Genomic DNA, 23,460 nt, shown 5'->3' with positions numbered 1-23,460 from the left:
TCAACCTTTAATCCCCCACCTTCCCTGCAGCAACAGAACGATAGGCTGAAATTAAAAGGTCTGTTTGGGACACTTAAGGAAGGAAATACTTCTTCCCTGCAGTCCTCCAAAAACTGTTTTAATTTCACTTTGCTCTCAGCTAACACATTAAACACAATGGAGCAGGAAGTGAACTAATAAAAGGGAAAAATAAAGTGTATGCTATTTTATTAATGTGTTACATTAATTATTACTAGAGCATCATATGTTTACGAATAAAGCTGCGAGCAGAAAGGGTAGCATAACCCCACTTTACATCAACAAATTGGACAACAGAGTGAAATTCTCAGAAACTCAAAATTCGTATAATGAGCAGCTCGGATTCAGAGAGCAATCCTGCGGGCAAGTTCTGGAACAAACCTACCAACTCCCAGTTGCGCCTTTTCAATATATGATTGCTTTTCTACTCTGCTACAGTGAATCAGCAGCCTTCTCCAACGCCTTTGACAGGGTCGTGACAAGGCTTATCTCAACAGCTACATGGCAATGTATTCTTTACATTTCACTCTTACATAGGATAATTACTGCCTTATTTTGAACAGGTATGATATAATTGGATCTTGTTTATCTACAATCTCCAGGAGGTTAGTTAAATCACCCATGAAGCCTGTCTATACAACCCCTATTTCTTAAGCAACAGGACATTTGCAGAGTGTTTCTGAAGGAACGTAACGTGCCTTCAAAGTGATGGCCTAAAGCTAGGTTACTAATAGTCTAAAAGGTGCTGTAATTAGTCCCAAACGCATTTTCCAGGGTGCTTTACTGTTAGAACAGAATCTCCACAGATTCACAGGCTCCAGCTGTGCCCGCGTTTGCTGATCGACCACTATGTGTGTGAGCAGCCACACCAAATTTGGTATAGCTTTAGAATTCCAGATTTCCTCCAATTTACTACATCTTCAAGGTACTTCCTTCCAATTAAGCAGGCAGCACTTAAAACTTCAGCTTATCATTTCACTCTGAGATACAGGACACTGGGATGAAAGTCAGAAGCATAAACCGCCTGGCACTGCCACCACCAATGGTATTACAAATTAATGCACGGAAAGACATCAGATCAATTACTGCTCCACGTGGTTGCCCTTGCGAATCAACTCATTGAAATGGAATCCCTGTCACAAGTTCATACACTTTCCATATAGCATGAAAGGACTTAGATACTTTAAACTTACTAAATGCAAATTGCCTGTGCCAAGATTATGCATTTTTCTTACGAGGGTGAAAATATTTTCCCCACTTTTAACTTTGACATGCAAATATGTACTTGCTAAAACCTTGTTCTTATGCAAACAAGGCAGGTGGGAAATATTTTTATATGTCAAGAATATGTTCCAACTTGGTTTCTCACATTCCCAGAGTTACTTAAAGCTTCCTACTGTGCTCACATTAATTGTACCTGTTCTGTGCTTACACATTATTTGTATGGTATATTTTCCAAGATTATATAAAATACTCTAATTCATGCTTTAGACTAGAATTAGCCTAAATTACAGTTTACAATTTCTGTCTCCTGGGGTGGTGCTCAGGCTGATTCTGGTTCATGCATGAGCAAATTATTTCCCAAATATGAATTGCAGAAAAAAATAAACTCTTGTGGTTGCTTAGAAACCGCTACAGATACCCAGGTGACAGATGTAGTTTGTATTCCCAGATTAAAGGCCTAAGAATCTTTCACACCCTGAAATAACAGTGCTTCGGAATACTACCGAGGATGCCCTGTGCCAAAGGAGCAATGAATAGGAATAAAAGCCCAAACAAACCACCAAGAGCAACAAATGCAAGCTCAAGCACAGAGACCCACCGTAAGCATCGAACAAGTTGCTACAGAAATGGCTCCCCAGAGAGAGAGGTGACCACTGAGAGCCGGGGGTGGTCATCGCTACGAACAGATGTCAAACACAAGGCAAACCCATCTCCAGAGGAGAGGGCATCTGACATCGACTAAGATGTCTCAGTGTATGTGACTTTAACATGTTGCTATTCCTATCACTGGAATGTCTGGCAATCTTCCTACTGCTGGAACATCATATGATCTTCATTTCACAGCAGGAAAACTGAGCGCGGACTCCCGTTTACTCAAAATCGGACAGAATAAGAATGTGAGCCCACGTATTACATGGAAAAAAAGCCTGTGTTTTCCCCCTGAACTTTTCTTCCTCCTCCATCCACTGTATCTTCACTTGGCAATTGCCTGAAGCAGCTCTGGTATGCTTAAATTACACGATGGCCTCCACCTAATTCCTAGTGAACGTGCCTACCAGACAACCAAAGCAAGCACCGAACGACGTCTTTTGCTGGCATCCAGAACAGAAGAATACATCTTATTGCCTCCTACTCCCGGCTTCACTTCTTTCCCCAAATCTGGAACAGTTTCACTGGGCTGGCCTGCCCTTCTCAGCCTCCCTCCCGCAGCCAGCCGCTCCAGACAGCCTCTCCCTTTTCATTAATTCCCACATCATGAAACGCTGCTTTATTCCTTGTCCGGTTTGAGCAGTAGAGGAGGAAAGGAATCTAACTCTGTGCTTGTAAGGAAATGCTCTGCACAAGCTCATCACAATCTTTAGTATCTTCTAACTCCTTGGGCAGTCTCAAATCAGGCCAAGAGCCCGTACAGCCAAGTAAAGCACAGGGCATCTTCCCCCCACTTCTGCCATTTAAGTAGAAACTGAGCCTCAACACAGGAAAGCATATTACCAGCCCACCCCAAAGAAAAGGTTTTTCAAAAGAAAAAAAATTATTTTCCAAAGACAGAGGTTTTTTCCTCCCCAGTAGTGTGTCCAAATGTTTGTCTCTAGCGAATTAACTGTCTTGGGGTAGAAAAAGGATTTTCCCATTCCTCCACCTGCTTTCACAGTGTTATTTTGCAGTCATACACTCACACAGATCACATTATTTTTTCCAATTCGCAACAGGTATGAAACTTCAGATTTGGCACCCTGGGAAGGGCTCTTCAATGGAAGCAAAACTCGGTCCCCTTTCCTGCCTTTTAGGTGAGATTCACCTTGCTGACCTGAGCTATCTTGAAAGTTGGGTAATTAGCTACAGTTAATTGCCTTGTCTGCTTCTAGAGTGATGAGGAAGGAAGGGAAAGAGAAAAAGAAAGGGAGGGGGGAAGAGAAAGCAAGAAGGAAAAAGGGAGAAGGGTCATGACTCATCTTATTCGAGACAAGTGAGATGAACCCCTGAGTGGAGATACCTCCTCTTCACTCACCAGAGAAGGAATTTAATGATACCTTAATTACAAGCCTAACTTTTAGAAGGTGAAAGTCAGGTGAATCCTACTGCCTCTTACTATTTCCGAATTGAAAAATCAGAATTTTCTGGAAAGGAAACCCTGAGTACACCTGTCCCCTCCCGTGGTACAGATGGTCCCAATCACTGTGTACGCTGGCACCATCGAGGCGAGAGCATTTCTATGGAGCTGCCATCACAGCTCCCACCCGGCAGCTCTCAAGGCAGCAACATCAAGAAATCCCAGGTACACACGTTCCTTTTTTGCTCAGCAAAGACAGACTCCAGCACACACTGGTTAGTCTGCCAGGTCAGTCTCTGTTCCTTAAACCCCCTACGTGCGCTGAGCATCCTTCTCCAATCCACTGGCTTTCTGAGGAAAGCACCTAACCAAAATTGCTAGCTGAACCGAGGGCTGTGGTGAGGCTGGGTGTGCCGAACGCACAACAGCCAGGACTGCAGCTGGCATCTCCTGGGTCTTGGCATAAAGCTTAAGAAGTCATCCCTTCTCTGACTGCAAGGACGGTTTAAATTCCTTTCCCTGAACGCGGCTCGCCTGTCCCCCCAGCTTCACGGGGTATGTACAATTTTGCAGCTAATTCAGAAGGGCTTTGAAATGAATACGATACATCTACAAATTGGGCTAACCTGCTTCTAAAGGGATGCACTTTGTGCCAGACATCACTGCTAGTGCTGTTTGTAAGTATATTGATTAAATTAGGAGGCATACATATTCACTGACATATTCATACATATTCATCGACTCAAACAAGGGTGCTGCATGTAATGTGGTATTTAAAGCAACATGATATCTGATCACAAACTGAATTAACAAGGAATGATTTTACTATATAATATTCTAATCTTCCTGCATTTTCAGCTTCATTACCTAAATAATTTGCTCTGTCATGTATCCTAAGTAATTTGAGCTGGCTGCAAATTACTTGCCTCGGAACACCTGCAGCTTACCAACCCTGCAGTTCTACTGAGCTGAAAGCCAGTGGCAGCACAGCTCTGCCCATTCCATCAGTACACCACATTAAGTGACCATCTGTCCACTCATATATATTAAAATACTTAAACGCCATGTACTTCTAAGGATGAGTGCTGGTTGGTAGATGTCTGAGGCATTTTTAGAGCACACAGTGTTTTGATCAAGAGCCGATGGAATTTACCTGCCCACTCCCTGTGTGAAAAGTCTGTTTAATCCATATACAATCCCCACCGTAATGGCACTCTGGCCATGAGCATGCCCCGCTGGAGCCTGCAATGATACAGCCGGTAACACGGAACACCCGAGAAGAACTAACAAAGCCCAATATCCAAGAGATGTGTGTCTCACAACTGGCGTTTCTGGGGTGCAGTAAGGTTGAAATTCCAGCAGAAGCCTTCCCAGCACATGGGCCACCCCCGGCGCCTTCCTCTCCCTTACAGATCCCCCTATCCATAGCTGAGCTGGGGCTGTGCGGTGCTGCTCAGTGCGGTACTAGCCGGGCATCTTTCTGGGCATGCTTTTCCATTTGCATGGAACGTGTAGGAACACATCTTGGGGGCTGCTGATGCTCTCAAGCCTGGCTGAAATGGGTTTGGAAATAAGGAGCATCAGGGTGATGGGCAGAAAACCAGACAAACACAAACAACCTCTCCAAGCCTCGTTTCCTTAGGAAATCACACTAGTAATAAAATAAAATAAATACTGAGGTTATGCTGGTACAAATCCTTTGAAGTCTGTGGGTGTGATGGGTGGAGTAGAAACGAACATGGCCACCAAAGTATTAATTAAAAGTAAAGTATGAGCAACACCTCAAACACACAGGGCAGAAATGCTGCAATGCCAAGATAGATCTTTGGGGCTGAACACAGCTGGATCCCTCTTAGTAGGTCACTTGATACTGTGCAGCGCTCCCTAATGCTAAAAACATTTGGCTTCAAAGAGTATTAAAGGAGATACACGGTAAACAGTATGGAACAGCCTGAGCACTTTTTGGGGCTTGTAAGACTTCTAAGAATAAATCTGAATTCTTTCAGCCTGTGTTACTGATGTGGACACATCGAAGGGAACAGTGCAGTACGAGCTCATTCTCATGCCAGGATCACTGACATTTATGTTTATTGTTTTTCTTCAAGCCAAGAAATTTTATTTACATGACTTTTAATTTAAAGAACTAAAGCTTTGATATTACATGAGGCACTGGCTTCGACAAAGACACCTTGAGTGCCTAATGAAAGAAGCTATATGGAAAATTGGTTGAATTCTCTAATAGACAAAACTGCTTCTGTGAAGTTGTTGTGGTGAGGTGTCCTTGTATATTTTTAATGTTATACTCAAATAGAAAATTGCTGAAAACACTTAACAGACCATCATAATATTCTTAACTATTATAAAGAAAAAAATAAAACAAAGAGAAATCCCAAACAACCAACCTAAGACTTCTGCAAGTGTTTAGGAGTACCAACAAGCTAAAAACCACTTTCAGGTTTTCAGAGGAACTCTTGAGAGATGATGTTTGCTCCCTCTCAGTCATGTGTGCAACACAAAGTGATTTTTATTTTCCTTTCGTGTAACAGCTGTATTTCTCTCCGCTGCCTTGGCTTTCTCCTTCCAGAAACAGTCACACTCTTTTTTGACCCAGCAATGCAGCTTGGTATCTCCACATTTGTATCACCGAGCAGCTGAAGGCGTATTTTTCCTTGTACTTTTGAGGCAAGAAGTCTGGCCATCTAGTTTGCAGCTGAAAGCCAGATGATTTGATTTCCCTTGTTGAAGGAGTGACAGAGACAACTCTAGCTTGGGACTCTGGTCACATCATGAAACCAAACCACAGACCAAACTATAATATCAGACCACTGAACTACAAGCCTAGGCTCAAAAGAATCAAGACTACTGCATCCAGTGTGTTCAGCTGTGCAGGAGCCCAGAGAAGTGGTTCTTTGGAATCAGTCTCTCGTTACTTCCCAGGGCACAGCTAGCATCTCCCCAGTTTGGGAAGGCTAGGGACTTCTGAAAGCTCCAGCTTTGTTACTACTTTCATGAACTTAGATCAAACACAAATTAGAAGGTGGCTGAAATATACATCAAGAGACGTACACTGTAGCAAGATAGAGAATAAGGATACTCTTTTGAGAGGATAAAATGAAGGCAAAACCACAGCACCAACTCTGAATACAAATTCTGTCCTTTCACAGTGGAGGAGAAGATTCATTCACTAGAGACACCACCAGGCACAGTAACAAGCAACAGTAACCAAACTTTGTGGCAAAGAACACGGGAAGAAGGACGAGAGAGGAGTTGCTATGCAATCTCCTACGCATTTCAAAACCAAACCATTTGAAAGCCACTTTGATTATTTCAATATGATCAGAAGAGACTTTCAAATTTGATAAACACCAGGTTTTGTCCCGTAATATTTTTGACTTCTCATTTTCTTTCTCGGTGACTCAGGTGCTTATGAACAAAGATTTAACCATTCCCCCATTCCACCCCACCCCCCCCCCCCCCCCCCCCAGCTTAAAATTAACAGTAGTTATACTGGTTGTGATGAACACAGTTTGGAGTATGATTAATGTGAAGACTAGGCTAAATGCAGTTCTTGTTAAATAAAGCAATTCAGAAAAACAGTTTTTCACCAGAAAAGAAAACACACTGACACGGCAATCAAGTGACTCTCTTCAGTGAAAGATAATACAGTTTTAATCAAAGCCCTGAACTGCATGTCAAGAAATAGATACTATAATCTTCATTCTAGTGCTGAGCTGCTGTGTGAGTGGGGACGCTAGTTGGTGTCTCATTTGCTCTGTCTACGTAATGAGGATAATCATTCTTTATGTCTACCTCTATCCACAGCTATCTTTGGTGACTGCTTACTTACTGCCAAATCTTGGGTCTTGGTCTTACGACCCAAGCAGCTAGCGTGCAGACCTCCAAACACATCTCCAGTGTTTTGCACTGCTTAGAAGCTGCCAGGAAACTATACAACGGGACTGCTCCTCGGCTGAGCCTTCTTAGTTTCCTTTTTCAGCTTTTAAAACCAAAGCTTACAGGTTTAACAACACAGCTACAAAACACTGCTCTTGACAGAATTACACAAAACAGAAGTTTTAGAAGTTTTCTGTGTGAGCTATTACCACAGTAACTGCCAGCACTGACTTCTTCCACTCGGATTTGCTACTGCACTTAGTAAGCAGCAAGCCAGCGCCCGCATCAGTCCTCGCTGTATGCTTCTACAGGCTTCTAGAGTTCACTCAGGTTTTGACATCCCCAGTTTCTTCCTACAGACAACCAATAACCTGGGGTGTTTGTGAAGGGGAACACATGCAGTGGGGGCACAGGCACAGTTCTGCTATGATACAATCTATACCGTGCTGGTATAACATACCAATGCATATTTCTTGTCAAACAAACAAAAAAAAAAAAAAAAAAAAAAAAAAAAAAAAAAAAGAAAAAAAGAAGTGACCTGGTAGGCCAAGACACATGTGCACCTTGAGGCAGGGAAAGTGCCCTTACACACCCGATCACACTGAGGCTTCTCATAGCCCTTGTGATTTATTTTTCTCTTAGGAAAAGCACATCTACTGATTTCTCCTTCCTGATGTCTGTATGTTGGTCTTTCATTTCAGAGTATTAATGGAGAGGAAAACAGGTGTTGAAATCTGCAGGAGAACATAATTCAGAGTACATTTATTTGCTGTAGCTAGCTGGACAATACTAAATGCATTCTCCCTCCTCCCACCAAAAAGGAACCTGTACCAAAAAGCTTAAATATATTTGTACTGCTGTCCAATTTCCCAATTCTCTGGAAGAAACTATTAAAACTTGATAGTAATAAAGTCTTTTAATAACGTAGCATTTCAGAGTGAAAAATCTGTATTACCTCTGACACTTGCTCTACAGATTAATGCACAGAGCCCCCATTTTATATGAAATTTCCTACTCTCAAGTGTTGGACCTGCCCTTCTCAAGAAGCTTTCTGGAATTCGTTGACTCCAGCACTGCCCTCTCAGCTTCTTTTCTTGATTAAGTATACTGGCTTAAGGGAACATCTCAACATCTCTGTTTACCTGCTTGCGGTAGGAAAACCAAGAAGAACTTCCCAACCACTTGTCAATTTTAAGCCTCACTTCAGCAAGTCAGCCACAAGTATCACAGCACAACAACCTTTACTTGAATTATTTTTCATAGATTGCAAGCAGTCTTAAATGATCAACACTTCGAAGGTAATCATTTTAGTCCCTACTACAAAAAAGCATAGTTACTGTATGCAGGATCATGAGAGTAACTTAGTTGCTAGCTAAATTACACTAGCATTCATTAAGGAAAGATCTTCTACTAGTTTTTTAGGACAGTGGTAAAAGGGTACTTAGAGAGTCTTAGGTGTCTTTTTATACAACATGAAACCCCCGTCATTCCATTCTGCTAAGAGGCTATGAACATTTGTGCTACCCAATTGCAAAATTACATGTCAGTTCAATGGTCTCATTAGGCTATCTACCAGCACAAATCAAATGACACCTACAGTTACTAGATGAAGAAAAACACACCTGGGAAAGGCTAACCGCTTGCAACATAGTGTCAAAATTATTAACAATTTCAACTAAATTCATTAATAAGGTGACAGGCTCCCGAATCCTTAAAGGGACATTAGGTCAGTGAGACTACAGCACCTCAGCTAACTGTGGATAATGCTGCAATTTCATTCCTTCAACTCATATGCACGTAGCTTTCAGATCAAGCATTAATACTTCCCGATACTACTACTTACAAAGTTGTCTCTGATTAGCAACCCATCACTACCACACGTTCTCTGTCACCATACTCACACTTTCCTTTATGCTTACTCATCGGCCAAATCAAGTTCCACTTCAACAGCTCCCCAGAGACAGCAACAGTCAGGTTGGAAGAAGGAATGTGGAATGAACTCAGAAGAGGTAACAGAGCAGGGGGGAACCCAGTAAGGTAAGCGTCCCTCTAAACAAGGTGTCTGTCATGATTCGGCTTTGTCCTGCCATTTTTCCAGGCTGCACAAATTTTATTGAGGGTCTGCCCTCTGCAGAAATTTCAGGATGAATCACTGTGTGTACTGAGAAAAGGGACTTTGCACGATGAAGTTACAGCCAGGCAAACATGGCTGGTGCAGAAGCCACTTCCTCACAAGAGGGCTGCACTTTGACGAAAAAACACCCAAAACCTCAAGTTACTTCTAGAAGAAAACGTTGCAGGGGAAAAAAAACCCAGACTAGAAACTCCATCATTCTGAAGTGACTGCATCTGCATTTTTAAGATATTTTCTTTTTCTTTTTGGCTGTACATGAATTTGATGTCATTAAAAAGGCTTCCTTTGATGCTATATGCCAAGTAGAATCATTAGTTTCTCACAAAGGTGCGCTTTAAATGTCTAGTTTAAATTTTCATTTTCAGATGATTCATCTAAGAGATGAACAATAACAACCAAAACCAACTTCAGAACTCTAAACAGTAAAAAGCCTTTTAGCTGCACTCACTCCTTTATTAACTCCCTCCAACACCTCCTTTCTGGATTCGCATGGCAGCCAACGCCAAGCATGAATTCTGCAACTCCTCCTGCGATACACAGCTATGGGAACAAAACCACAACCAGAGTCCCTCAAACCCCACACAAGAGGTGCATCTGAAGTCTGTATCCTGCGTCCTTCTAGCTGGCACAGGGTCGCTTTTTTCTATCCAAGGATGCTTTCCGTTGCCACTGCTGCTACCGTGTATGTGGTGTTTTGTCACAGCTCCTCTCCACCAGTCCTCTTCAGAGGCCATCAGAGGATTAGTGAAACTGAGGGGTGCTCCAGGGGAAGCCACAGCCTCAGCCAATGTAGCTCCAGCTACTCCCCTAGGTTTTGAAAGGGGGAGCACAAAATAGATCAATTATACCTGTGCTTCCTCCACCTAAAAGAAAAATGTCACTGAAATCCAAGAACAATGATTTACATCCCGTATGTGTTTCTTGGTACATATTAAGACACTAGAAAGTACAGACACTACACAGACTTACAGCCTGTTTTGTGATGCAGGGTCAAACCTCTGCTGACCAACCAACCATGTTTTTTCCTCTCCAAGAAACATGCTTCTTTCAGCCCGGTCCCATCCCAGAGGGAGCAGCGTTAGCAGTGTTAGCTCCCGCCGGGGAAGGGGACGAGAGGAAGGGTGCGGCACTTAACTGCCTACAGGAGACAGCCCAGGTAGTGAACAACGCGTAGAGTACAGTTTTGCTGTCGCTCTTTCCTAACACCTGTACAACTCTGAACACCCAATTACACCGCTTTGAGGAGACCTACACGCTCCCCCCGCCAACCACTTGCCCACGACAACCTGGGTATGTGGCAGGCCCGCTCGCCAGACCCTGCTAGCACTCAGGGCTACAGGAATGGACGCCCACACACCCCGCGCTAGGTACGGCCACACGTGCCTCTGGCTAATGACAATTCTTACCCACCTGCAGCTTTTGCACCAGAGTCTCCCACCACCTCAAACGGGCTTTACAAGGCATTTCTGCCATACTGCAAACTGACACCCTTCCCCTTCCCTCAACCACTGACTGCATCACTTGGGTTTCATGGTGATAGAACTTTTTTTTTCTTTATAATCTTAGTGGGACTTTATTGACTTGCATGAAGTTACACGACAGTCCTTCACATCCGTGATGTGGGCCGGGGCCGCCTGGCCGGCCAGGGACTGGAGAGAAGTGGCAGGAGGGTGGCCAGCTCTGCCTCTGCAGTCACGCAAGCATTGTTCTCCTCCCTCAGATGTTCTCTTGTAGAAGGGCACAGGAGGAAAACGCTATGACCTGTCCAGAGATGGAAATTTTATAGGCTCTGGCTTACAACAAAATAAACCCAGCATCAGTCCATCGAACAGTCTCAGAAACATTCCTGCCAGAGAAAGGTTTTTTTCCCCAACATGTTCTTCAAACCATGTACTGCAGTGCTGTCCCCCACCAGCCATGCTCACACCATCTCCCTGGACTCCACTCTGTTTCTGTGCTTCTTTAGATCCTCATGATCTCTGTCTACACTACACTCAGTGTTTGAAAACCACCTTCATTTTGTGACAAGGATCATGAAAGAAAAAAAAAAAAAAAAGTAGTTGTCCACAAAAATGTTTCAGAAAATTACAAGCCTGTGAAAAAAAAGGGTCTAGCAAAAGCTCTTCTGTTGCCACAATTAGATTTGGTGTTACAACCTTCATTAAAGGCCTTTCTTTTGCCTACTCATTTCATAGCATGTAATTTCCTGCCTCTCGGTGATTAAACCAACTGAAAGGTAGTAGATAAAGCAAGTTTGCTTGCTGTTTCAAACAGATATAGTAATGCTTTACACTTAAAAAGCTTTCAGAGCATCTTCAGACGCTGATTAACAAACATTGTACATAAAGCCATGTCTGAGGTCAGGCCGTGGCAGCAGATATGTGACTGAAACTTACTCCAACAGCTCTATTGCAATGCTGCATGCACAGGATACCTCCATTGCATACATTAAGGCAGCTTATAGTTAAGCTTCACATATTTAAACACTAACGAAGTCTACTTAATGGCAGTCTTCAAAATAACAGTGGCCTCCTAATCTGCTGGAGATAAAGAAGTGCCAAGATTAATGATTACATAAGTGCATCACAGAGCCCAGAAACAATAATCAGCTCTTCTGTTGTTATTTGTGTACAAAGGCTATTAGAGTCATCTGACATTCCAAAATCCAATTTAAAGTTGTTAAACTCCTTTCACGTACTTATTTGAGGTTGGAAAACTGAGAAGCTTGAAAAGGGAAAGGAAGGGTTTGATTTCCTAATTCTTTTCCCCCTTACTGAATTTGCTCTAGGCCAAATCTCTCTCTAACAAATGCAAAAAAATAAGCTTTTAACAATGTGTGGAGTAACCAGTATTGCTGTTGAAGGAATTATACCAATAAACCCCTAACATGCTTAGATAGCAAATTTCAAAAACAATGACTATGAGCAAATGAAGTAACTGTTCCACAGGAAAAGACCCTATTGAGTTGAGGGTGTCACTGCTCTCAGCTGCACAACTGACAGCAGCGGCTGTCTTCAGCAAACCAGCAGGGCGAGCGACCAAAGGTGTCCGGGCACCAGCGCTCACCTCCACCTAGTAATGGACTCGGGCGGAATTTGCTCTCTGGATTCACACAGGTACAGTATGGTTTGCAAGAGACCAGGCCGCCCTTTGCAAAGTAAGGCAAACAACATGTCAGACTGAGGCCTCTCTAAATATCGTAAAATCAATTATTTTTCCATAAAAAATCCTTTAAAATGCAAAACCACCCTCTTCGTTTCTGACAGAAGATTGAAAAGCAAGTTTAGAGACAAAATGAGCAAAATGGTCTTCTCCTGGTTCCTGCGTTGCTCCTTCGCATCCAGAGATGGCGCAGAGAAGGGGGCATGCTGACAGACAGCTCCGTCCCTGCCTTTCCCCTGGCCCTGCCGTGTGCCCCCCAGCCCGCAGGGTGCCCCCCAGCCCTGTGGTACCCCCCGGCCCTCGGTGTGCCCCCCGGCTGGCTGCACAGGTGGAGGAGAGGCACGCGGGTCAATGGGCACGCTGCACATGGCGCTGGCCTGCCAGGGCCGCCCGCACTCATGATCCCACCTGCAGCACAAGTCGCGGCAGCCCTGAGGGCAGAACATTCTGCCCACCGCTGGGCCTCGTGCCAAGGTGGCATCTACTGCAGCCGCTCCTGGCGGGGGCAAGGGCCGGTCCCAGAGCCACCGGCCTCTGGAGGCCGCGGGGCCCACTCCCTGAGCTTGGTGGTGGCTTTCTCTCCTTGTATCAGGAGAGTGGCGAGGTGACAGCTGTGACTGCAGCTAACGAGGGTAACCACGAGGATACACGTAAAGGCAGGACCGCCACAACCCAGCTTGCGCAGCAGCAGACCCAAGGCAGGCCTCCTCCTTCCCCGCTGTGACATCGGTCGCAAAACAGCCTCAGTTTCTCGTACGGCGGAACAGAACCATTGCGGACTACGTGCAGAAGTTTTTTTCCTTTATGTTTGTGAATTGATTTTTGTAGTGTTCCCCAAGGTAAAGTCAATTAAGTGATAACTGCATCTGTGCAGAGTATTCAAAATGCTAATAACCCCCACCCAGATAAGTCTTCAACTTTGCCTGCTTATTTATCTCCAGCTCTTAGAAATTATTGCCATGAATGCTCCAGTGCCTTCACCCATTATCATGGCAATCCTGCTTCTTCCTAACAAAGAGGCTAAAAGTGCCACACGTAGAGATGTACAGCTCTGACCACACTGGGGAGTAAAATGATGCAAGTGAAGAAGCATCAACAGACATACTGCAGTGTAGCTATTGGTGTATTTTGCTGCTCTCAAAGTTCATTCAGCTTTTCATCTAACCTACAGAGGTAAGAAAATCTGCTATGCTGTCAGAGGCTCACATACTCTAAAAAGTAACAGCAGTTTGCGTCATCAACTATCTAACATGATTTACCACTCCAGGAAAAGAAAAGCTATCACATTTAGTGTGGTGCCATTTGGCCATCAGACTCTAAAACTTTAATGTTTGTTATCTTTGCAGTGGAGATAACGCAATGCTGCTCACAGGCACTCGGCTCTGCGATGGCTTCGTTACCTCAACACGGGATGACACACACTACGGAGCTCTCTGGCCACATGCATTCAATGTGTCCCCATGTTTTTAAGTTAAAAAAACCCCACACCGAAGCTGAAAAACCCAGTACTGAAAACAAAGGAACTCGGTGATGTGCTGACTTACCATCAACATCTATATGAATGCCTTAATGCTTAATTACTTTTGTTTGTAGAAACCACAAGATCGCAAAATGGCCACCAGAAAAACCCAAACAGAGAACGCCTACACCTTCTTCAAACTAGTCTGACAGCACAATAAGAAGACAATCCTGTGTCCCACAGAACCAGGCAGAGTACACACATTGGGTAGAATACGAGTACAAACAGATTACAGAATAAAATGATTGAGTCAACTATTGCTAAAGTGTTTGACAGATTAAAAGGAAAACCCCAACTTGCCTCACATGGTTAACACTAGGTTCCAAAGGCCAAACCATCCAAAACGGTGGAAGCTGGCAAGCAGTGAACATATTGGATTTGTGTTTCCTCAAATAAAGGAGGCTTGATAAAAGTCAGAAGAAAATAATAGAAACAGCACCTGTATTGTTGCAATCCAAAAACAATCTAAACCATTTAATGAGCTAAGCTTCATCACTTTGTCAAGACAAGCAAACAACCTTGTAACCAGAGCTAAATGAAGCCATACAATAACTTATGAGAATGACGAAGGTAACCTCTCAACCCTTTTAAGACAGCCTTTACCTATCATTCGTGCTGACGGCTCTTTCTACGCTTGTGTTCCACATGCATCAGAAAACAGACAGGAACGAGCACCAGGCAACTCCCAATCTGTACAGTTTTAACACTGTACTATTTTAAAAGACTCACACACAGAGGCAGTTACTATACTGTCCTTGACGAAGACCCAGGACTTTTAACTAGCACTCTCCCATTCCTACTCTCTGAAGAATACTTGCAGCATAACTTTGATTATCCAAAGCTCCCAGGGGACAACTGGAAGCAGAGGTAAGCGGGGGAGCAGCCAGAGGTCTTCTGAGAATAACGGAAGCGAAAGGAGAGGAAACAAACTCCACAAAGAACTGTTGGCTCAGCTCAGCCCTAAAGTTTCCCTATTCCTGAATGGAGCATTCATTAAGCAAAATAAGCTTCTCTAAGCAAGCATTCCAAATGATTGTAAAAACCATTTGACAAAGTGAAGAATTATCGTTCGTTTTGGTACTCGACTCGAGAGAGAGAGTGACAGCTGTTGTTCTTACTGTAGCAATTTATTAACCAGTGGTACAGCTGTAACAACGCTCCTGGTAGTGTCTCAATGGTTAACAAACACCCAGATTCTTTCCAAATCTGTGTTTCCCAAAGTATTATTTGGAAAACATTGCTGGAAAAGGTTCCAAACTGAATAAAAAAATACAAACGGATACATCACAAGCCTTAACATCGGGGCAGAACATCCACGTATAGGAAATCTGTTTGGGGATCTGTGGGTGCTTTACACAGAAAGTACAAGTTTTTATTTATATTATTGCAGCACAAGTTAATGCCAATTAAGTAGGAGAGTCACTTTGGATTTAGCACAGAACCTGGCCCAGGGCACTGGCACACAGAACAGAAATAAATACTAATCATGCTTGCTCACACTGAGAGGATTAGATAACTACAGACGTAGGAAATTAAAACCACAACAAGATGACCCCATGCTCATGATTTCCCTGTTGTACCAGGTCAGTCAATATGAATAATCGACAACATAAATTGAAATCCTCAGATAAAAATAATGGTTTTACTGCTTTATTTCTCTTCACTTGCACATAAATTGAGTTGGCTATCTCTGACAATGCCATGGTTTAATATTCTAAACACACTATCTCCTTTAACAATGACTGGAATAGAAACAAGCTGCTGAGCCAGATCCTCAAGGAGTGAAAATCAACATTGCTACACAGACTTCAGTGGAAGCACATTGATCTCCACCAGCTAAAGCTTTGGGCCCTAGTGGGCAATTAGGTTTCTATTATATGCTAATTTAAATAATGTACCACAGAACATTTGCTGTACAATAAAGCAAGCCTACATTCTTCTGTGGAGAAGGACAAGCATTTGCTGTGCCACGATGAGAGTTATGGATTCTGGTTTCAAACAGCAGGATGAAGTTTCGGTATGAACTACTACTCATAATAACATTTTAAAACCTGCAATTACTCATACTATACTACTTTAGGAAGCCTGTAATTATTTGGTAAGTTCTTACCAATGTCTAGTCTAGATCGTAATTGCTAACACTGCCTCCTTCACAAAGGAACTAGTGACTATGTTAAAATCTGGGTTTTGTTAGGTTCCTACTACACACAGTGGCTGTGCTGTAATGTTACGATCTGTATTCAGTGGAGGAGGAAAACCAAACCGATTTACGTACCAACCCTGAGCCTTTGAGCAAGGCATAACCAAAGAAAACAACAATCCCACACATGTTTCTTTTGAGGCTTCTGAGATGGCCATGTCGGAACAGGGACTGTGGCCGCAGCTGACACAGGCCAGAGATTTTTCTCAACAGAAGCTGGTGGTGCTGAGGACCACCTGCAGCACCCTCACACTCTCATGCTCCAGCCCGAAGACAAAAAAAGCAGAAAGTGGGGGGACAGGGTTCAGCCACAAAGATGGCAAAAAAGATTTTTCCAGGTGGTCATAGGGCAGTTCAGGTGAAAAAACACCATCCCCACGTAAAAAACGTTAACGGCAGTCCTTAAAAAAAGGTTTTGTTCTTTTCTGCAGCAATTTCTTAAGTACAAGAACTCCTTCTCGCAGTCTGCTTTTAAATACCATTGGCGCCCTTCTTCCTGTCTTAGTCATCAACAGCCACGCTGCTAGCACGCCAAGGTCCCTGCTTAAAAGTTTTTTTGACTTCTGATGCAGTCAGGATGAGGGCACCATTCCACACTTGCAGGTTCTCCTGCGCTGCAGTCCTTCAAGCAGAACGGCAGGATTCAGTACACAGGCCATTCTGAAAGCTCCCGCAGCACAGCCAGGCGGCAGCTCTCCAAACGCCACTTCTGAGCGCGGGATCCACAAAACAGCAGGATCTCCCCACGTGTGAACCTCGCATGTGAAAGTCACAGCAGATGGCTCCTGGAGGTAATACTCCAGCTAACGACTAAAAACACGCATGCAATTCCAGTTTGTCTTCTTTTCTCAAGGCAAAAAGGTGATCAATGCGGGCTCACGAAGGCTGGTGTGGTGCAAGGTGAGATGTGCCATTAAGCTGTAACACTGGAATTAGGCGATTCCTTTTATAAACGGACTTACCCTGGTAACAGTGCTCTTCTCCGGTTGCATTTGTAACCCCTCAGAAATAGTTTAATTTCAAACAGAAGAAGTTTATATAGAGTCAAGCGTTTTTAATGATAGGCACACAAGGAAAACTCAACATGCAAGGAAGGTCTAAACCACCACCACTGTAAGAGCTCATCCAAAGCTGCCCCTGCACTCGACTTCTCGGCTGCCCCGCCACCGTGCTCTGGGTAGGCTCTACAGACACGGGGGAAAGTCAAAGCACGTGATCTGCACTTGAAAGAAAGAAGAAACTAGAACTGACTTTGGTTAAAGTTTTGGTGAACTCGACCCCACCAACTCCACCAGCGTTTTTTGCCCGCAGCAACCTCCAGCCACCGAACAGCACTGGCCTCCCCTCCCTCTGCCCCTTCTCCTGCTGCCCCTACAGCTGCACTGCCGGCGCCAAATGAGGAAGCGACTCAGGTTGGAACTGTTCCTGGGGGATTAACTTTAACCTGAATCAGTTCCCTGAGTTAATTCCTCACGTGACTGCCGAGATGCTGCTTGTGCTCACATGAGAGAGGGGTGCACTCGTCTGGCAATGCCAGCTTATGGGAGGCCAAAGACTTGCAGCACTGAACCGTTGGTTTGCTAAATCGGTAAAAGGAGATCTGGGGTAGCAGGCAGGAGGACAAGGAACACAGGGCTGGTTTTCCAAGAAACAGAATAGTTTATGAATAAGTCATTGGTTTCTATGTGCAGTCTTGCTGTGAAACTTTAAGCAAGTCACTTATTTGATGTGTCAATTCCTCAGCTGTGAAACGAGGACAACACTTTCTTACATCACCAAAGTGTCGTAAGTTGAAAATTAATGACTGAGGTACTTGGACACTCTGGTGCTGAGGGCCAACTTAGTACGTAGCTCCAAGAGCTCAGTGATTAGTGACAGGGAGGGGCTAAGGAATCAACGTATTATTTTTGGTGGACTATTTCCTTAGAGGATAAATGAGAGTAACTGCTACTTACTTGATTGCAATGAATTGAAAGAGCTCTCTGTAGCTCCCTCGTGGGTGGACACCTGAACAATTAAATAGCTATGACCTAATTTTAGTCAGAAACCTTATGTCACAAGGAATTTACAGGGAGGTGTCTTCTGTATGTGCAAAATAATTGCACTGTGGAAGCATAATTGACCAATGTGTTAATTTAGCTGCACAACATTTAAAGATAGACTGTATCCCATTCTCCTTCCTCATATTCCCAATTCCAAAACTTCTGACCGTAAGAGATATATCTGCACGATGCAAAATACCATAGCATTAGGACCGAAAGAAATGTGAACACATTGCTTCCAGCGTCAGAATGCTGGGGTCAGGTTAAAGAAAACTTTCCAGAAACAGAAAGATAAGGCTGGCAGGTAATGTTACAACCAAATCTCACTTTCTGTGTGACAGAAATGACGGAGTACCACCCAGCAGGTTTCGTATGATGCCTGTACACACCAGTGACACTGGAAGGCACTTCTTTTTAAAGTGTCATTATTATGCACGTAGAGCCATCAAGCGATAGAAAATGCAACCCAATTTTACAAGAAGTTGCTCCAACAGGTTGTTTTCCTTACAGCTAAAACCTGTCCTTTCCTTCTAGCCTGAATTTTCCTGCCTTCTTTCAGAGGAATATGGGAAACATTTCTTCCTCTCAGGCTAGCAGGATTGCTACTAAGGGATTGAGAAAGTTGGACTCCAAGTCCCTGTGCAGTCACAAGGATTGTGTGTGGGAGCCAGGGCCAGCCACGTAACCATCACAGAGTTATGCAGGCACTGAGCTTCTGTAGGATGTGTAGGTCTCACTGCAAACACCAGGAGTTAAATGATTAAATAGCTTAATGGAGCTGGGCACGTGTGTTTCTGTAATTCAGTTCATATCTGTAGAACATTAGGATTCTGGAGGCTCCTATCTGTGAAGATCCACAACACCATGTTGTGTTTCGATACATCAATAGGAATAAAAGCCAAGTAAATACTAAAATAGCTAAATAGCGTTTCAAGTCTTATTGAGCTTATGAAGTCTCAAGAGCTTATTATGTCCTTGCTAGATTAAATAGTACATATTAAAAAAATAATAAGGAAAATAAGAATTTGCCAAAGAAAGCTTGAAAGTTAAAATACCAAACTCAGGATTTTAGCTTCTGCCTGTAATTTTGAGACATCGGGCTGACAATGCTAAAAATCCCCAGAAAGGGCTAAGACTGAAATTCCCTTTCCTCGGTCCTCTGGCCAGGGGATCAACCTTAAATAATCACGATTACAAAGTTGTATCAGTGGGTTTAAAAAAAAAACAAAAACCCCAAAAAAACCCAAAGTGGCAGGAGAAAGTGAAAATCCTGTACTATCTGGATTTGCACTGCAGCCCACCGATACAAGGCAGGCTGGAATCTCTGCAGCCAGTCTGGCAGATTGCAGTTAACTGCTAGGAATGCACAAGCATTACTGGCTTTCCAAATCAGATCCTTCCAGTTTTATGGGCAGACAGTTAAGCACCCTGTAAATTGTACCCAAGACTCAAATCCTCAGTGTTGCATCTGCTTTTGTTCAACTTTTTATTTTCTGAAGTCTTGTGGTTAGGCAATGAAATGTGGATCTGCTGATTCCTGGCTATGACACAGGCTTCTTGTGTGGCCCAAGCCAAGTCTCTTAAGCTATACTTCAGTCCCCTGCTTGTGAAACAGGTAAAACACATCCTTCAGTGATGTTTTATGCATAAATTAACTTGTGGAAGCCGGTTTTTCAAAGAGTTCACTAATTAACATTATAGACAACCCTATAGATATAGAGATTGTCAGAGGGCTCTGTCTGGCAATCCTAGCCCAGGGAAAGAGCACATTCCAGAACTGATGATAGAATCTGCATAAAATTCCAGAAAACCAAGTTTACTGAATTTCACAAAGTTATTTTTTAAGAATGTGTACTTCTTGGTAACATACCTTAAAGATTTCATACAGTGTAGGGCATCTCCTACACTTAGTCTTATTTGGAATGAAATGCCACCATCAGTTTTCAGCACCACTTATACGTGTTATCTCGACAAAATGTTACTGGAGAAATTCTGAAACATTTAGTGACTTTGGAACAAAGACTTTATCATTGGACACCCTGTTCTCCACAAATATACACTTACATGTTTCTGGAGAATGCAAAGACAGTTCTACAAAACCCATGTTCGTTGGCATGTATTTTCAGATGTAATCACAACAGGGTAGATAATAGGTTTTTCTTGTGTTTATACAGGGCCTAGTATATGGCTTGTGCTTAGAATGCAGACAAAATTCCACAAACAATTTCATTTTCTAGTTTTCATAAACCAGTATAATATCTAAGCACAAAACAAATTAAATAAAGCGCAGTTCGCATACTAGGATGCCCAGAGATTAACTAGAAAGAGGCCCGACATTACTAATCCTTGTTCTGCCTACACTGACAAAAGAGGCTAAAACAAGCAGAGACTAGAACACAAAGCTTTTTTATTTTTTTTTTTTACCCTCTTTTCTTTAAATGGTATAGGATACAACTTGATAGATCTATAGTCTTCACTATCACATAATTTACTTAACCTGAAAGTATCAAACCTTTTAACCTCACCTCATTCTCAAACTTGTATCAATTCAATATTGAAAGACACAAACAAAATGATGTTTTTACTAGGTCTACAATTACAGTTTTCAGGAGCCACTGAAAAGTGACTGTAGAAGCAGAATCTGAAAATATGCTTTCAAACAAAAGCTGAACTTCTGTTTCTAGTTTTCTTTCAAATGTAGCAGCTTACCGATTACAGGAACTAAATAATAATTTCTGCCTTTGATTTTAAGACCATAATCCAGTACTGGAAAATGGATTTGCCATTGGTGCACAGCGCCAGTGAATTCACTTGCTTCATTTCAAAAGTAACAACCTTACCATCTCACTACAAGGCAAATATTTGAACAGTAAGACCAGCTGATGTCAATCCTCAGAACACAGGTAACAAACTATAATTTTTGAGTTTCTCAGTCAAAGCTCAGGTGAACTTCATCTTTATTTGTCTTGTGTTTGCTCACAGGTGATGTAATTAATCCATCAAAAGCTCTGTTGCAACATTAATGACATTCAGAATCATCATGCACAAAAATTGTTATTAAGTTTATTTAAAAAGTAAGTTGCCTATGATTTCATGACCAACTAATCAACACCATTACTTTTCTAAAACATATATTCAACTCCACGTCGCGCGGAGTGTTACATAAGGGAGGAGGGCCTGTCGCTCCCTCCCAGAGCAGGCAATATGGAGCTAAAACGTGACCAGGGCTTCCCTCGTGCCTCCACGCAGTCCTGCAGCTGGGCCTTTGCCACCACTGTGCTTCTGTGGAGTTCCAGCCTGCCTACCTCTTGGTGCCATCAAGCGTACTTCATCATCTTCAAGCAGAAAAGCACGTGTGATTCTAGAGGGAATACAACCATTGCAACCCCTGCAACTTTTAAGTATTTGGAACCCCTTTTCTGTGCCGGGGTGAGGAGAAGCACTCCTAGCCGTCAGAAACCAGACACGCTACTGCTGAATTATAGACTGTCCATTTCTGGAGTACACACTGCTGGTGCACTAAAGCAGTGTTCTGCTAGTGACGGTGCTGCTCCGAATTCTCCCAGTAAGACAACAATACTAACCTTTCAAACCGTTCTGCTACTCTGCGCTTGTCTCAGTGAGCTTAACAGGGAATTTTTTGACCAATATACTTTTACCTTGCAAGTGGAGGCAGCAGCAAAGAGCCAAATACCTATTCCAGGCAGAACCTACAGTGACAATCCAGAATAACAGGGCAAACAGATCTCTTACATGTGACTGCCTGAGCGAGATGAGTTGGAAAACAAGCATTACCAAACTGGGCTGTAATTTTAATCTTTGCCCTTAAAATTTAAAGTCTTCCCAAAACCGAAGAGAGCAGTTTAATGGAGCCTATGCAAACAAAGGATTACTAGCCCCTTATCTGATGGCACTGATCCTCCGAAATTAGGTGTTACCCAGGAAGAGCAGTGGGAAGGTACAGGGCTTGCCACTCCTAGGTGGTACCCATCTTAAATACATTCCCACGGTTTTTCACATTGCCAGAGAGGAAAAATAAACTGAGCAAGGCCAGCAGTGGTTCTCTGAGAAAGCTGTGAAAAAGCAGTTGCCGCTCCTACTATGGGGTGCAGTGGGGACACGACCCTCCCCTTCCCACCAGCCTCCACCCAGCCCTAATACCCGAGCAAGCCGTGGTGGCTCTGCAGTAGGAGGGTGCGAGGCTGGGAGGGGGAAGGCTGACAGCAGCTCTCCCAAAGAGGTAGGAACGATCAAGGAATAAGCAATGACTCACACTATATGATTTATTGCTGGGCACGGTTCCCAAATGTGTTAATAAAGTTGCAGCCAAACAAATGCACATCCCTTAGGTCTTGTCTTTGTTCCAGCACAGCCAAGACAATTGAGTATTATTTTCAAGTAAAACAAGGATGAGATTCTAGACAATATTCCTACCACAATTAATATTTATGTTTCACCGTTCTACTTCACAACATTGCCAACCCTTGAGTATTTAATAATAATTAAAAGTACAAAACAAGAAAGAAGAAAGCATACATACAGACACAGAAAACTAAGATTTTTAACAAATAAGTCAGAGCCACTCTATCTGGGTTTTAGCTTATCTTTGGTAATTTCAGGTGGTGTAAAAGAGAACAAAGAAGCGCTCCATAATCACCACATTCAAGTGAAGCAGGGTGCCAACAGAAAACCAATTAACTGTCAGGTGGTAAATGGCTTCAGTAGTTCATGGCAAAGCTCTTCTTGGAGGTCTTCTGGAAATGGAGAGAGGCCAAAGAATTGTTTGCATTGAAATGTTTACTTGATTAGCAGCAAAGCTCTAGGGAAGCAGTGATGAAGCATAAAGACCTGTGACAGGTTTCTGTAAGCAGCCCGCTCAGGTTTCACGTACCAGCTAGTGACAAAGAAACACATTTCCATATAGTGTGATCACTGTGCAAGCAGATGCTCCTTTTAGCTTTAATTAGCATTGAAAGAAAAGCTATATTCACACTTTGACTTCTGATACACCTTTGAATCATGAGAGACATGACAGCAAAATACGAACTGCCTGATTGAATATGCATTTCGCAGGGCAGTTCTGTGAGGAAGAGAACTGATGAAGCTGTTAGAAGGCCAAGGATGTACACCGGAGCGATGCAATTTATAGGATATCCTTTCCCTAGGATCACCCATTGGTAGTTTCTGAATCAAGTCTGGAGATCCCTTTGCTTCAGA

General features: G+C 43.1%; 1 protein-coding gene across 4 annotated transcripts in view; it reads right to left on the bottom strand.

The window, feature by feature from the left end:
• Positions 1–23,460, bottom strand: part of RORA (RAR related orphan receptor A) — a 384,558-nt gene that overhangs the window by 31,787 nt on the left and 329,311 nt on the right. The window contains exon 1 of one of the 4 annotated variants that reach the window (XM_055807200.1): positions 9,088–9,240. The exons of the other annotated variants lie outside the window; for them this stretch is intronic. Within the exon in view, the coding sequence (XP_055663175.1) occupies positions 9,088–9,109 (22 nt within the window). The 5' untranslated portion in view covers positions 9,110–9,240. Of the gene's footprint in view, positions 1–9,087; positions 9,241–23,460 lie in introns of those variants that run through there. 4 annotated transcript variants of the gene reach the window in all.

The sequence above is a fragment of the Falco peregrinus genome, chromosome 1 (assembly GCF_023634155.1).
Source record: "Falco peregrinus isolate bFalPer1 chromosome 1, bFalPer1.pri, whole genome shotgun sequence".
Lineage (NCBI taxonomy): Eukaryota > Metazoa > Chordata > Aves > Falconiformes > Falconidae > Falco > Falco peregrinus.
Note: the sequence above shows the minus strand (reverse complement) of the source record. Positions and strands in the feature narration are given on the sequence as shown.